The sequence below is a fragment of the Sapajus apella genome, unplaced genomic scaffold (assembly GCF_009761245.1).
Source record: "Sapajus apella isolate SASKATOON/1434 unplaced genomic scaffold, GSC_monkey_1.0 scaffold117, whole genome shotgun sequence".
Lineage (NCBI taxonomy): Eukaryota > Metazoa > Chordata > Mammalia > Primates > Cebidae > Sapajus > Sapajus apella.
The window spans coordinates 667,368-679,840 of record NW_022437057.1 but is presented as its reverse complement, the minus strand read 5'-3'; the positions used below and the strand labels follow the sequence as shown (position 1 = coordinate 679,840).

At 39.2% G+C, this 12,473-nt stretch overlaps 1 protein-coding gene across 5 annotated transcripts in view; it reads right to left on the bottom strand.

The window, feature by feature from the left end:
- RANBP17 (RAN binding protein 17) overlaps positions 1–12,473 on the bottom strand; it is a 392,396-nt gene that overhangs the window by 44,399 nt on the left and 335,524 nt on the right. For all 5 annotated transcript variants that reach the window (XR_004263498.1, XM_032260328.1, XM_032260329.1 and 2 more), the window contains one exon: positions 12,070–12,208. Coding sequence is in view for 4 of the 5 variants with exons in the window: in XM_032260328.1 (XP_032116219.1) it covers positions 12,070–12,208 (139 nt within the window). In the remaining variant the exon portion in view is untranslated. The remainder of the gene's footprint in view (positions 1–12,069; positions 12,209–12,473) is intronic.

Genomic DNA, 12,473 nt, shown 5'->3' with positions numbered 1-12,473 from the left:
GTATTAGTTCTTCTTTGTATATTTGGTTTTGTATGTTTGTGTGTCTGGGTTTGAATCCATCTGGTCTTGAGCTTTTTTTTTGTTGAGAGTGTTTTTTTTTTTTTTTTTTAATTACCAATTTGATTTCATTAGTTGTTATAGGTCTGTTCAGGACTTCTATTTCTTCCTGGTTCAATTTCAGAACCTTGTATGTTTCCAGGAAATTATCCATTTCTTCTAGGTTTTCTAGTTGGTGAGCATATAATTGTTCACAATAGTCTCTGATGCTTTTTCATATATCTGTGGTATCAACTGTAATGTCTCCTTTTTCATTTCTGATTTTATTTGGGTCTTTTCTTGGTTAGTCTGGCTAGTGGTTTAGCTATTTTGCTTATCTTTTTGAAGAAGAACCAACTTTTTGTTTTGTCGATCCTTTGCATTTTTTATTTCTTAGTCTCTATTTCATTTAGTTCTGTGCTGATCTTAACTCTTTCTTTTCTTCTGCTAATTTTGGGTTTGGTTGTTCCTTCCTTTTCCAGCTTCCTGAGGTGCACTGTTAAGACTGTTAATGTGTAATCTCTCCACTTTTTTGGATATTGCATTTATTGCTATAAACTTCCTTCTTAGCACTGCTTTTGCTACATCCCACCGGTTTTGGTATGTTGTGTTTCCATTTTCATTTGTTTCAAGAAGTTTTTTTTTTGATTTCCACTATAATTTTTTATTGACCCAATGGTTATTTGGGAGTGTGTTATTTAATTTCTATTTATTTATATAGTTTCCAAGTTCCTCTTGGTATTGATTTCTGGTTTTATTCCATTGTGGTCTGAAAAGATGCCTGATATGATTTCAAGTTTTAAAAATTTGTTGGGCCATGTGGGGTGGCTCATGCCTGTAATTTCAGCACTTTGGGAGGCCAAGGTGAGCAGATTGCTTGAGCCTAGGAGTTTGAGACCAGCCTGGGTAACATAACAAAAACCTGTCTCTACAAAACAAAAACAAAAAACAAAAAACAAAAAAACCAAAAAACAAAAAACAACAACAAAAAAAAAAACAGGCATGGTGGCACATGCCTGTAGTCCCAGCCACTTGTGAGGCTAAGGCAGGAGAATTGCTTGAGCTTGGGAACTCAAAGCTGTAGTGAGCCATGACCACGCCACCGTGCTGCAGCCTGGATGACAGAGTGAAATCCTGTCTCTAAAAAAATTTTTTGTTGATAGCTGTTTTGTGGCTTAACATATGGTCTATCCTAGAGAACATTCCATGTTCTGACAAAAAGAATGTGTATTCTGCAGTTGAGTAGATTCTGAAGCTCTGTTAGGTCCATCTGGTCTAAAGTCCAGTTTAAATGCAATGTTTCTTTGTTGACTTTCTGTCTAGATGATCTGTTTAATGCTGAGAGTGGGATGTTGAAGTTCTCCACTATTATTGTATTGTAGTGTGTCTCTTCAGATTTAGTGATTTTAGAAACCCAGTTGTTCCAGTGTTGGGTACATGTACATTTAGAACTGTTATATCCTCTTGCTGGATTGATTCCTTTATCATTACATAATGACCTTCTTTGTCTTTTTTTCTCCCTATTGTTCTTGATGTAAAATCTGTTTTATCTGAATAAGGGCAGCTATTCCTGCTCACTTTTGATTTTTGTTTGTGTGGATTATCTCTTTTCATCTTTTTACTTTCATTCTATATGTGTTTACTGTTAAGGTGAGTTTCTTGTAAGCAGTATATAGTTGGATCAAGTTTTTTTTTTTTTAAATCCATTCAGCTATTCTGTATCTTTTTAACTAGATAATTTAATCCATTTATGTTTAAGGCTATTACTGATTTATAAAGGTTTGTTCCTGTCATACTGTTAATTGTTTTCTAGTTGTGTTATATACTCTTTTTTCTTTCTTTTTTTTTCTTTTTTCTTTTTTTCATTGATCACTGATCATTGATGAGCCTAGTGGCTCATCTCTATAATCCCACTTTGGGATGCCAAGAGAGATGGATCACTTGATCCCAGGAGTTCAAGACCAGCCTGAGCAACATGGTGAAATCCCATCTCTACAAAAAATACAAAAATTAGCCGGTGGTATGCAGGTATAGTCCTGGCTACACAGGAGGCTAAGGTGGGAGGATTGCTTGAGCCTAGAGAAGTAGAGGCTGCAGCGAGCTGTGATTGTGCCACTGTACTCCAGCCTGGGTGACAGAGCAATGCCTTGTCTCAAAACCAAACCAAACCATTGGCCATTGATGATCAATAGTCAATTTCTACAACCTATGCCTCCTGGGTTCAAGTGATTCTCCTGACTGTGGTGGTTTGGTGAATTTCTGCAGTGGTACTATTTTAGTCCTTTCTTCTCTTTGTGTGATTGCTTTACCAGTGAAGTTTATACTCTTGTGCGTTTTCATGACGGTAACTGTTATCCTTTGTTTTCAGGTTTAGGATTCCCTTGAACATTTCTTGTGGCTATAATCCAGGGGTAACAAATAAATTCCCTTAGCATTTGCTCCTCTTGGAAAGACTTTATTTCTCTGTCATTTACAAAGGTTAATTTTACTGGATAGAAGTACTCTTGGCCAGTTTTTCTTTTTGGACTTTGAGTATTATCATCCCACTGTCTTGTGGCCTGTAGTTTCTGCTGAGAAATCCACTGTTAGTCTGATGGGGTTCCTTTTATAGGTGACTAGATGCTTTCCTTTTACAGTTTTAAGAGTTTGCTCTTTAAGTTTTCCTTTACATAGTCAGGCTATAATGTGCCATAGAAAAGACCTTTCTGTATTGTTATTTTCCTAGGGATCAATGAGTTTCCTGTATCTGAATGTCTACATTTCTTGAGGTAAATGGGAACTTTTAATCTATTATTTCTGTAAATGGGCTTTCTGATCCTTACTTTGTCTCTTTGTTCCCATGGATGCTGGCAATTTGAATATTCAATCACTTTATGTTGTTTCATGTGTCCTGAAGGCTGTGTTCATTCTTTCTTATTCTTTTTTTTCTTTTTTTTGAGACGGAGTTTCACTCTTGTTACCCAGGCTGGAGTGCAATGGCACGATCTTTGCTCACCGCAACCTCCACCTCCCGGGTTCAGGCAATTCTCCTGCCTCAGTATCCCGAGTAACTGGGATTACAGGCGTGCACCACCATGCCCAGCTAATGTTTTGTATTTTTAGTAGAGACGGGGTTTCACCATGTTGACCAGGATGGTCTTGATCTCTTGACCTCGTGATCCACTCGCCTCAGCCTCCCAAAGTGCTGGGATTACAGGCAGTCTTGAGCCACCACGCCCAGCATTCTTTCTTATTCTTTCAAAAATTTTGTTGTCTGACTAGATTGTTTCAAAAAGTCCTAACTTCAAGCTCTGAGATTCTTTCTTCTGTCTGATCTAGCTTCCTGTTGAAGCTTTTAAATGTATTTTGTATTACCTTCAATGATTTCTTCAGTTCCAGAATTTCTATTTTTTAAAATCTTTTGGTAAATTTCTTATTCATATCCCGAATTGTCTGACTTCTTTGTACTGTTTTTCAGATTTCTCTTATAACACACTGAGCTGCTTTAAAAGCAATATTTTGAATTCTTTATCTGGGATTTTGAAAAAAAATTTTTTTTGAATAAGCTCTATTGCTGGAGATTTACTGTGTTCCTTTGGAGGTGTTCTATTTTCTTGCTTTTTCATGTTTCCCATGGACTTATGGTGATATCTGCACATCCAGTTTAACAGTTGCTTCTTCTTATTTTTGAATTTACTTTTGTAGGGGAGGCCTTTTTCCTGAAGAAGTATTTGTGGTATTGGTTGGGTAGGGCACTCTGGCTTTGATTCTGGATGTATGCAGTAGGTAGTCTCTATTATTTTTTTGGTTGTAAGTAGCATTAATGCTTTCTGTAATTTTCTTGGAGGGTTAAGGTGCAGTTATTAGTGGAAGCTGTAGTGAATTTGTGGTGGAACCTGGGAAGCCAGGTAGGTCTCAGTCTTCAGGCCCCAGTGGTGGCAGTGGTGGGATGAATTTGCCTGTCTTTGTACCCCAGCATGGTATAGGCTGGCACTTGTATTGGAAGTTATGAACAAACTGATTCTTGGTCCTCCAGGTGGTTTGCACATATGCTGGTAGTAGCAGCAGTGGGCTGGATGGGTGAACAGATTCTAGGGTTCTTGGGTGGCCCATGTGGTGTGGGTGATGGAAGTGGCAGTGGTAGGATGACCCTCTGGGTCTTGAGTGTGCAGGCTGGTGGTGGTGGTAGCTGCAGTGTGAGATCACCACCCACTGCCCCGACATGCTGCTTTCAGGTTCTCCTGCTCTCTGCAATAGCAACAGTGTAGTGCCATGCAGAGTTGAGGAGGAATCCCCACCCTTTATGCCTGAGCCTGGGCATGGAGGCCATGCCATCAGTGGGGTCGTACTTGCCAGTCACAGCCCCAGACAGGCAGCCCTCTGGCTCACCTGCCTGAGTCTCTGCCAATGGCAGCAGGAATGTATATGCACAGAGGGAGGAGGGGCCCTGTTCACTGTTCATGAGCCTGAGAACAGAGAGTACTCTCCCAGTGTGACAGGATTTCATTCTCTACTCACAAAGCTGAGCAGAGGGTCTGTGTCACTGCTGGGGGTAAGGTCACTTCTGACAGCCCCACACAGGAAGCTCTTAGGTCTGGAAAGCATGTGCTTTGGTTTCCTTTGTCCTATGGGCTTTTTGTTGTGCTCCACCATCCTTTACCCAGGAAGTAGTACGCCCTGTGGGCTAGAGTATTGAGGACCCTGTAGCACCTTTGGTCAGGCCAGGGCTGTGTCACTGCAGCTCTCTGGGTGGACACTGGGGAATGTCAGCAGGAGCTTCCAGGATGTAGAGATACAAGGGCTGTGGTTTCCAGGGGCAGATGCAGTCCCATGATGGCTGCACTCCTCAAATGGTACCCTGCTGCAGCTGTTCAGGTCTGGAAGGGTGAGTGACCCAGCACAAGTTCCCTGGCTGGTGCAATGCCTTTGCAGGGTCTTCAAATCACTGCTCATGCTAATGTTAAGAGTTCATAAGGGTAGAAAAGCTTTCACCTGGTTTAGATTGCAGTAGTCTGTGGCAGGCATGTGGATTGCCTAAGCTTTTTCCTTTACCCTTTTCTCTGCAATACTGAGCCCCTCTGAGCTCCTGGCCAATCTTGGCTGAGCTGGCTGCTTGCTTCCTTTTCTTTCTGTGCCTTAAATGTTGCCTGTGAGTTCTCCGTAGGACTCAAATGCTCTCTTCTAGATATTCTATTTGAGGTATAAGATTATCTATTCATAATTTTGGTTCTTCTTTCAGGAGAGGGCAGGTGTCTGATGTCTTCAGTCAGCCATTTGACTTATTTTTTTTCTACCATCCCATTTTAATTCATTGTTTAGCACATATCACGACTTGATTTTTTGACATGTGTGTTTTATATATATATATACATATGTATGTATATGCATACATATATGCATATGTATATACATATATACACATACACATGTATATAGATATATACATGTGTATATATACATGCGTATATACTCCTCAAATGGTACCCTGCTGCAGCCGTATATAGGTATATACATGTGTATATATGTATATACATGTGTATGTGTATATATGTATGCATATACATACATATGTATATATATATAAAACAAATACACATGTCAAAAAAATCAAGTCGTGATATGTGCTAAACAACGAATATACATATACACACACACACACACATACATATATATATAAATATATAAAATTGCACTTTAGGTTCTGGGGTACATGTGCAGAACATGCAGGATTGTTGCTTAGGTACCTACATGGCAATGTGGCTTGCTGCCTCCATCCCCCTGTCACCTATATCTGGCATTTCTCCCCATGTTATCCCTCCCCAACCTCCCTTCCTCCCGCTGTTCCTCCCTTATTCTCTCCCAGCAGACCTCAATGTGTGATGCTCCCCACCCTGTGTCCATGTGTTCTCATTGTTCAACACCCGCCTATGAGTGAGAACATGCGGTGTTTGATTTTCTGTTCTTGTGTCAGTCTGCTGAGAATGATGGTATCCAGATTCATCCATGCCCCTACAAAGGACATGAACTCATCATTTTTTTAAGGCTGCATAGTATTCCATGGTGTATATGTGCCACGCTTTCCTTGTTCAGTCTATCATCCATGGGCATTTGGGTTGGTTCCAGGTCTTTGCTATTGTAAACAGTGCCACAATGAACATACGTGTGCATGTGTCTTTATAACAGAACGATTTATAATCCTTTGGATATATACCCAGTAATGGGATTGCTGAATCAAATGGAATTTCTATTTCTAGGTCCTTGAGGAATCACCACACTATCTTCCACAATGGACAAACTAATTTACACTCCCACCAACGGTGTAAAAGTGTTCCTATTTCTCCACATCGTCTCCAGCATCTGTTGTCTCCAGATTTTTTAATGATCGCCATTCTAACTGGTGTGAGATGGTATCTCAATGTGGTTTTGATTTGCATTTCTCTAATGACCAGTGATGATGAGCATTTTTTCTTATGTTTGTTGGCCTCGTATATATCTTCTCTTGAAAAGTATCTGTTCATATCCTTCACCCACTTTTGAATAGGTTTGTTTGTTTATTTCTTGTAAATCTGTTTTAGTTTTTTGTAGATTTTGGATATTAGCCCTCTGTCAGATGGGTAGATTGCAAAATTTTTTTTCCCATTCTGTTGGTTGCTGGTTTACTCGAATGATTGTTTCTTTTGCTGTGCAGAAGCTCTGGAATTTAATTAGATCCCATTTGTCTATTTTGGCTTTTGTTGCCAATGCTTTCAGTGTTTTAGTCACGAAGCCCTTGCCTATGCCTATGTCCTGAATGGTTATGCCTAGGTTTTCTTCTAGGGTTTTTATGATGTTAGGTTTAATGTTTAAGTCTTTAATCCATCTGGAGTTAATTTCAGTGTAAGGAAGGGGTCCAGTTTCTGCTTTTTGCACATGGCTAGCCAGTTATCCCAACACCATTTATTAAACAGGAAATCCTTTCCCCATTGCTTGTTTTTGTGAGGTTTGTCAAAGATCAGGTGGTTGTAGATGTGTGGCATTGCCTCCGAGACCTCTGTTCTGTTCCATTGGTCTGTATCTCTGTTTTGGTACCAGTACCATGCTGTTTTGATTACTATAGCCTTGTAGTATAGTTTGAGGTCAGGTAGCGTGATGCCACCAGCTTTGTTCTTTTTGCTTAGGATTGTCTTGGCTATGCGGGCTCTTTTTTGCTTCCATATGAAACTTAAGGTGGTTTTTTCCAGTTTTGTGAAGAGGGTCAATGGTAGTTTGATGGGGATAGTGTTGAAGCTATAAATTACTTTGGAGAGTATGGCCATTTTCACAATATTGATTCTTCCTAACCATTAGTGTGGAATGTTTTTCCATCTGTTTGTGTCCTCTCTTATTTCATTGAGCAGTGGTTTGTAGCTCTCCTTGAAAAGGTCCTTCACAACCTTTGTTAGTTTTATTCCTAGGTATTTTATTCTCTTTGTAGCAATTGTGAATGGGAGTTTGTTCTTGATTTGGCTCTCTTTAAGTCTGTTATTGGTGTATAGGAATGCTTGTGATTTCTGCACATTGATTTTGTATCCTGAGACTTTGCTGAAGTTGCTTATCAGTTTAAGGAGATTTTGGGTTGAGGTGATGGGGTCTTCTAAATATACAATCATGTCGTCTGCAAAAAGAGACAATTTGACTTCCTCGTTTCCTAATTGAATACCCTGTATTTCTTTTTCTTGCCTGATTGCTCTGGCTAGAACTTCCAATACTATATTGAATAGGAGTGGTGAGAGACAGCATACTTATCTAGTGCCAGACTTCAGAGGGAATGCTTCCAGTTTTTGCCCATTCAGTATGATATTTGCTGTGGGTTTGTTATAAATAGTTTTTATTATTTTGAGATACATCCCGTGGATACCTAGTTTATTGAGAGTTTTTAGCATAAAGGGCTGTTGAATGCTGTCGAAGGCCTTCTCTGCATCTATTGAGATAATCATGTGGTTTTTGTGTTTGGTTCTGTTTATGTGGTGGATTACGTGTATAGACTTGAGTATGTTGAACCAGCCTTGCATCCCTGGGATGAAGCCTACTTGATTGTGATGGATAAGCTTTTTGATGTGTTGTTGCAATTGGTTTGCCAGTATTTTATTAAAGATTTTTACATCTGTGTTCATCATGGATATTGGCATGAAGTTTTCCTTTTTTGTTGAGTCTCTGCCGGGGTTTGGTATCAGAACGATGTTGGTCTCATAACATGATTTGGGAAGGATTCCCTCTTTTTGGATTGTTTGCAATAGTTTCAGAAGGAGTGGTACCAGCTCCTCTTTGTATGTCTGGTAGAATTCAGCTGTGAACCCATCTGGATCTGGGCTTTTTTTGGTTGGTAGGCTATTAATTGCTGCCTCAACTTCAGCCCTTGTTATTGGTCTATTCAGGATTTTGATTTCTTCCTGGTTTAGGCTTAGGAGGGTGCAAGTGTCCAGGAACTTATCCATTTCTTCCGGGTTTATTGTTTTATGTACATAGAGTTGTTTGTAGTAATCTCTGATGGTAGTCCGTATTTCTGTGGAATCGGTGGTGATATCCCCTTTATCGTTTTTTATTGCATCTGTTTGATTCTTCTTTCTTTTCTTTTTTATTAATCTGGCTAGCGATCTGACATGCGTATTTGTTTGCTCATTTATTGCTTATCTCTTCCCTGTAGAATGCAAGATTTCATGTGAGCACGAAACTTATCTGTCTTCTTCCCTTCAATACTGCCAAGGTTTAGAAAGGTACTTGGTACATAGTATATGTACAACTCATAATTACTGAACGAATGAGTTCAGAGCCATTATGAAGAGCAGCTTTTTAAAGGACTGTGCTAGGTGTTTGTGTATAAGAATTGGGGGTTGGGGTAGGCAGAGAACGGATGGATGATTAAAAAGATAGCATGAAACTAAAAATGCTAGTAAATCAAATTAACTAAATTTTTTTCTATTTTCAGAATATTAGGCAGTCATCACTCTATCACTGATTCTACTTTTCTGTACCTCTTCATTTTTTCCATCAAGGGAACAGTAGAAATGAAACCTGCTTACAATCTAAACAGTATCAATAAATTCCTCTTTTTAAAATATTTCATTATTGTGAAAGGAAAAATCCAAGTGGCTACTTTCAACATTCTAAATAGTCCCCATTCTTGATGACACAGGGCCCAATTCACCTGCCAGAGTTATCCAATGGTTACAGTGTGAATTTGCAACAATACAAAAAGCTGAAGATAAAATCGCCAATATGTACAAAGAAAATTATCTCTACCAGACCTCTGGCTGTCAAAGCTGTGACCTTTATCAAGTAGATCTAGCAGGTGTGGTGAGGAAAAATGGGTTTGAGAGTTTGACTGACTCCTAGGTCATTCACTTATTAGTTTTATGATCGTAGGCAAATTGTTTCACCTCACTGAACCACCGCTTACCTCATCTGTATAATAAAAATAATATTACCTAATTAATGTATTCAGTAAATATTTATTGAGCACTTACTATAATGCTAGGAACTGGAGATAAAGTAGTGATTAAGACACTGTTCCTGCCCTTCAGAAGCTTACAATCAAGTAGAAAATAAGAATAAAGGGTTCTCTTAGAGTGCCTAACCTACTTTTGGTATACGAATGGTTCTGAGAATGAAATGAGTCAAGTATACACATGAAACGCCTATGGCAGTAGTAGGCACACAGTATGTGCCCATGGGCACACAAGCAGTAAGTGGCAGTGCTGGGACTTAAATCCAAGTTCAGTATTCCCTTTATAATGCCACTTTGTCAAGACTCCCTTGAGAGTCTGTTAAAATGCAGATTCTAAGTCTTACCAAGATCACACACTGAAAATAATATAACTACCTGCAATTAATTCAAAATCTTCAAGTATTACTATGATGTAAGATAAAAGAATGTCAAGCCAAACTAATAATAGAAGACAGAATTTCTTCTTATTCCATGAAGAATTAGCTGCTATGAGACCCTGCGCTCCTGCCAAACAACCAGAAAACAGGACAAATTATATGAAACAATGGTTTTCAATTATTGTACAACAAGCAGTCCAGGACCATTAAACCAGAGAGGAGGAAAACAATTGCTCAAGCTTACAGCCCAAAGCAGTTTTCAGACTGTAGGCTAGTAAGGGAAAACTCAAACAAAGCCAAGCAGTCTCACTGAGTTGGACGATAAAAGGTTGAAAGCTGGGAAGGCCAAGGCAGCTAAAACTTGAAGTAGAGAGTACCAGAGTGTGGGACCTACATAACAGAGTTCTACAGAGCTCCAAGGGAGTCCTCTCCAGTGTTTGTCTGAACAGTGACCTATAAAAGTATGAGAAGAAACTCCCAAGGCTTGGGAAAGAACTGCTGAAAAGCAACAGGTCAAATAATTCCTGAAGATTACAAGCTGGAAGTCATTTGTGGAGGAAGTTCATAACACATGGAGCACTGGAGTGTCCTCACAGGGCTAACACTTTAGCAGTGGGGCCCAATTACTCCAAAATAAGAGTTGCCGTCTAATCTCAGATGAGTCATACTGATCCAAAAGTTATTCAGCTGCAGAAGAGAATAAAATGCACATTAAAAAAAAAAATCAAAATCGGCTGGGCACGGTGGCTCATGCCTGTAATCCCAGCACTTTGGGAGGCTGAGGCAGGTGGATCACCTGAGGTTGGGAGTTCAATACCAGCCTGACCTACATGGAGAAATCTTGTCTCTACTAAAAATACAAAATTAGCTGGGAGTGGTGGTGCATGCCTGTAATGCTAGCTACTCTGGGGGCTGGGATTATAGGTGTGATCCACTGCACCCAGCCCCAAATACAGTATTAATAGAAGATTAAGTATCACAGAAGAAAAGGTTAGTGAACTTGAGGATTCCACTTCACACCCACTATCATGGCCAAGATGAAGAAAATGTCAATAGTGTTAGTGAGTATACAGAGCAACTGGAATCGTCATACACTGTTGTTGACAGCAAAATGCTGTCACTGTCACTTTGGTGAACAGTTTATTAGTTTCTTATAATGTTAAGAATACACATATTGGCTGGGCATGGTGGCTCACGCCTGTAATCCCAGCACTTTGGGAGGCTGAGATAGGTGAATCACAAGGTCAGGAGATTGAGATCATCCTGGCTAACATGGTGAAAACCTGTCTCTACTAAAAATACAAAAAATTAGCTGGGTGTGGTGGCACGTGCCTGTAGTCCCAGCTACTTGGGAGGCTGAGGCAGGAAAATTGCTTGAATCTGGGAGGTGGAGGTTGCAGTGAGCCGAGACCCCACCACTGCACTCCGGCCTGTGTGACAGAGCAAGACTCTGTCCAAAAAAAAAAAAAAATACACATAGCATATGACCCAGAAATCCCACTTCTAGGTATGTACCCAAGAGAAAAAAAAACTAATCTACATAAACACTTTTATAGGAATGTTCATAAGAGCTGTATTCAAAATAGTCAAATAATGAAAACAACCCAAATGTCCATCAGCTGGTGAATAAACAAACTGTAATAATCCATACAATGAAGTAATACAATAAACTAATTGATTTTCAAAATAACATAAATGAATCTCAAAGTCTCTATGCTAAATGAAAGAAGCCAGATACAAATAACTTAGTATTATATAATTTCATTTATATGTAATTCTGGAAAAAGCAAACAAATGTGAGAGAAAGTAGGCATTAGTTCCCTGGGATGAGAGCAGGGGAAGGGATTGATTAGCAGGAGGAATAAAGGAGCTTTTTGTAGTGATGAAAATGTGCTATATATTGGTCATGGGGGTTATGTTTGTGTACATGTACACATTCGTACAAGGACTCATTGAACTGTCCAGTTAAAATCACTGAATTTCACTGTATGTAAAATATACCTCAGTAAAGCTGATTAAAACATAACTGACTATGTATCAAAATATGAAGAAATACATTTTTCCCACTTGCAAGTAATAGTTATAAAATAATCTTTCAGTTTGGGTTCACAATATCTTCTCCCCCTTTACAGGATGATAGTCTCAATAAGCACACACATTAAAAACTCATAATCACATTTTTCCTATGGAAACAATGTCCTCTATGAACCTTACCAAAAGTAGTGAGTCCCTGTGAGACAGATGTGAGAACATACATGAGTACAGGAGGCTCTAAGTTGATGATGAAGCTCATATGGTCCTGGGTGAGACATTCCAGGAGTGGATAATAGGCCTGGCTCAGTTTCCGGTATTGCTACAACACAGAGATATACTAAATGTCAAGCCACAGGGAAGAAAAATACATGTTACAGTCCAGTAAAAATTGTCATTTATAATACTAGAAATTGTAAACTTATTTAAACACAAGGTCAATAAATATATAGGGCAAATGACATAATGAGTCCCAATCCAGCATTTAAAGGGGTTCTGAAGGAATCTCTTGATCTTTTTACCTTATTTGGTTAGCACTTAAAAGTAAAATCCCTGCACTGTGACATTTAGAAGACTGTGTGAATTAT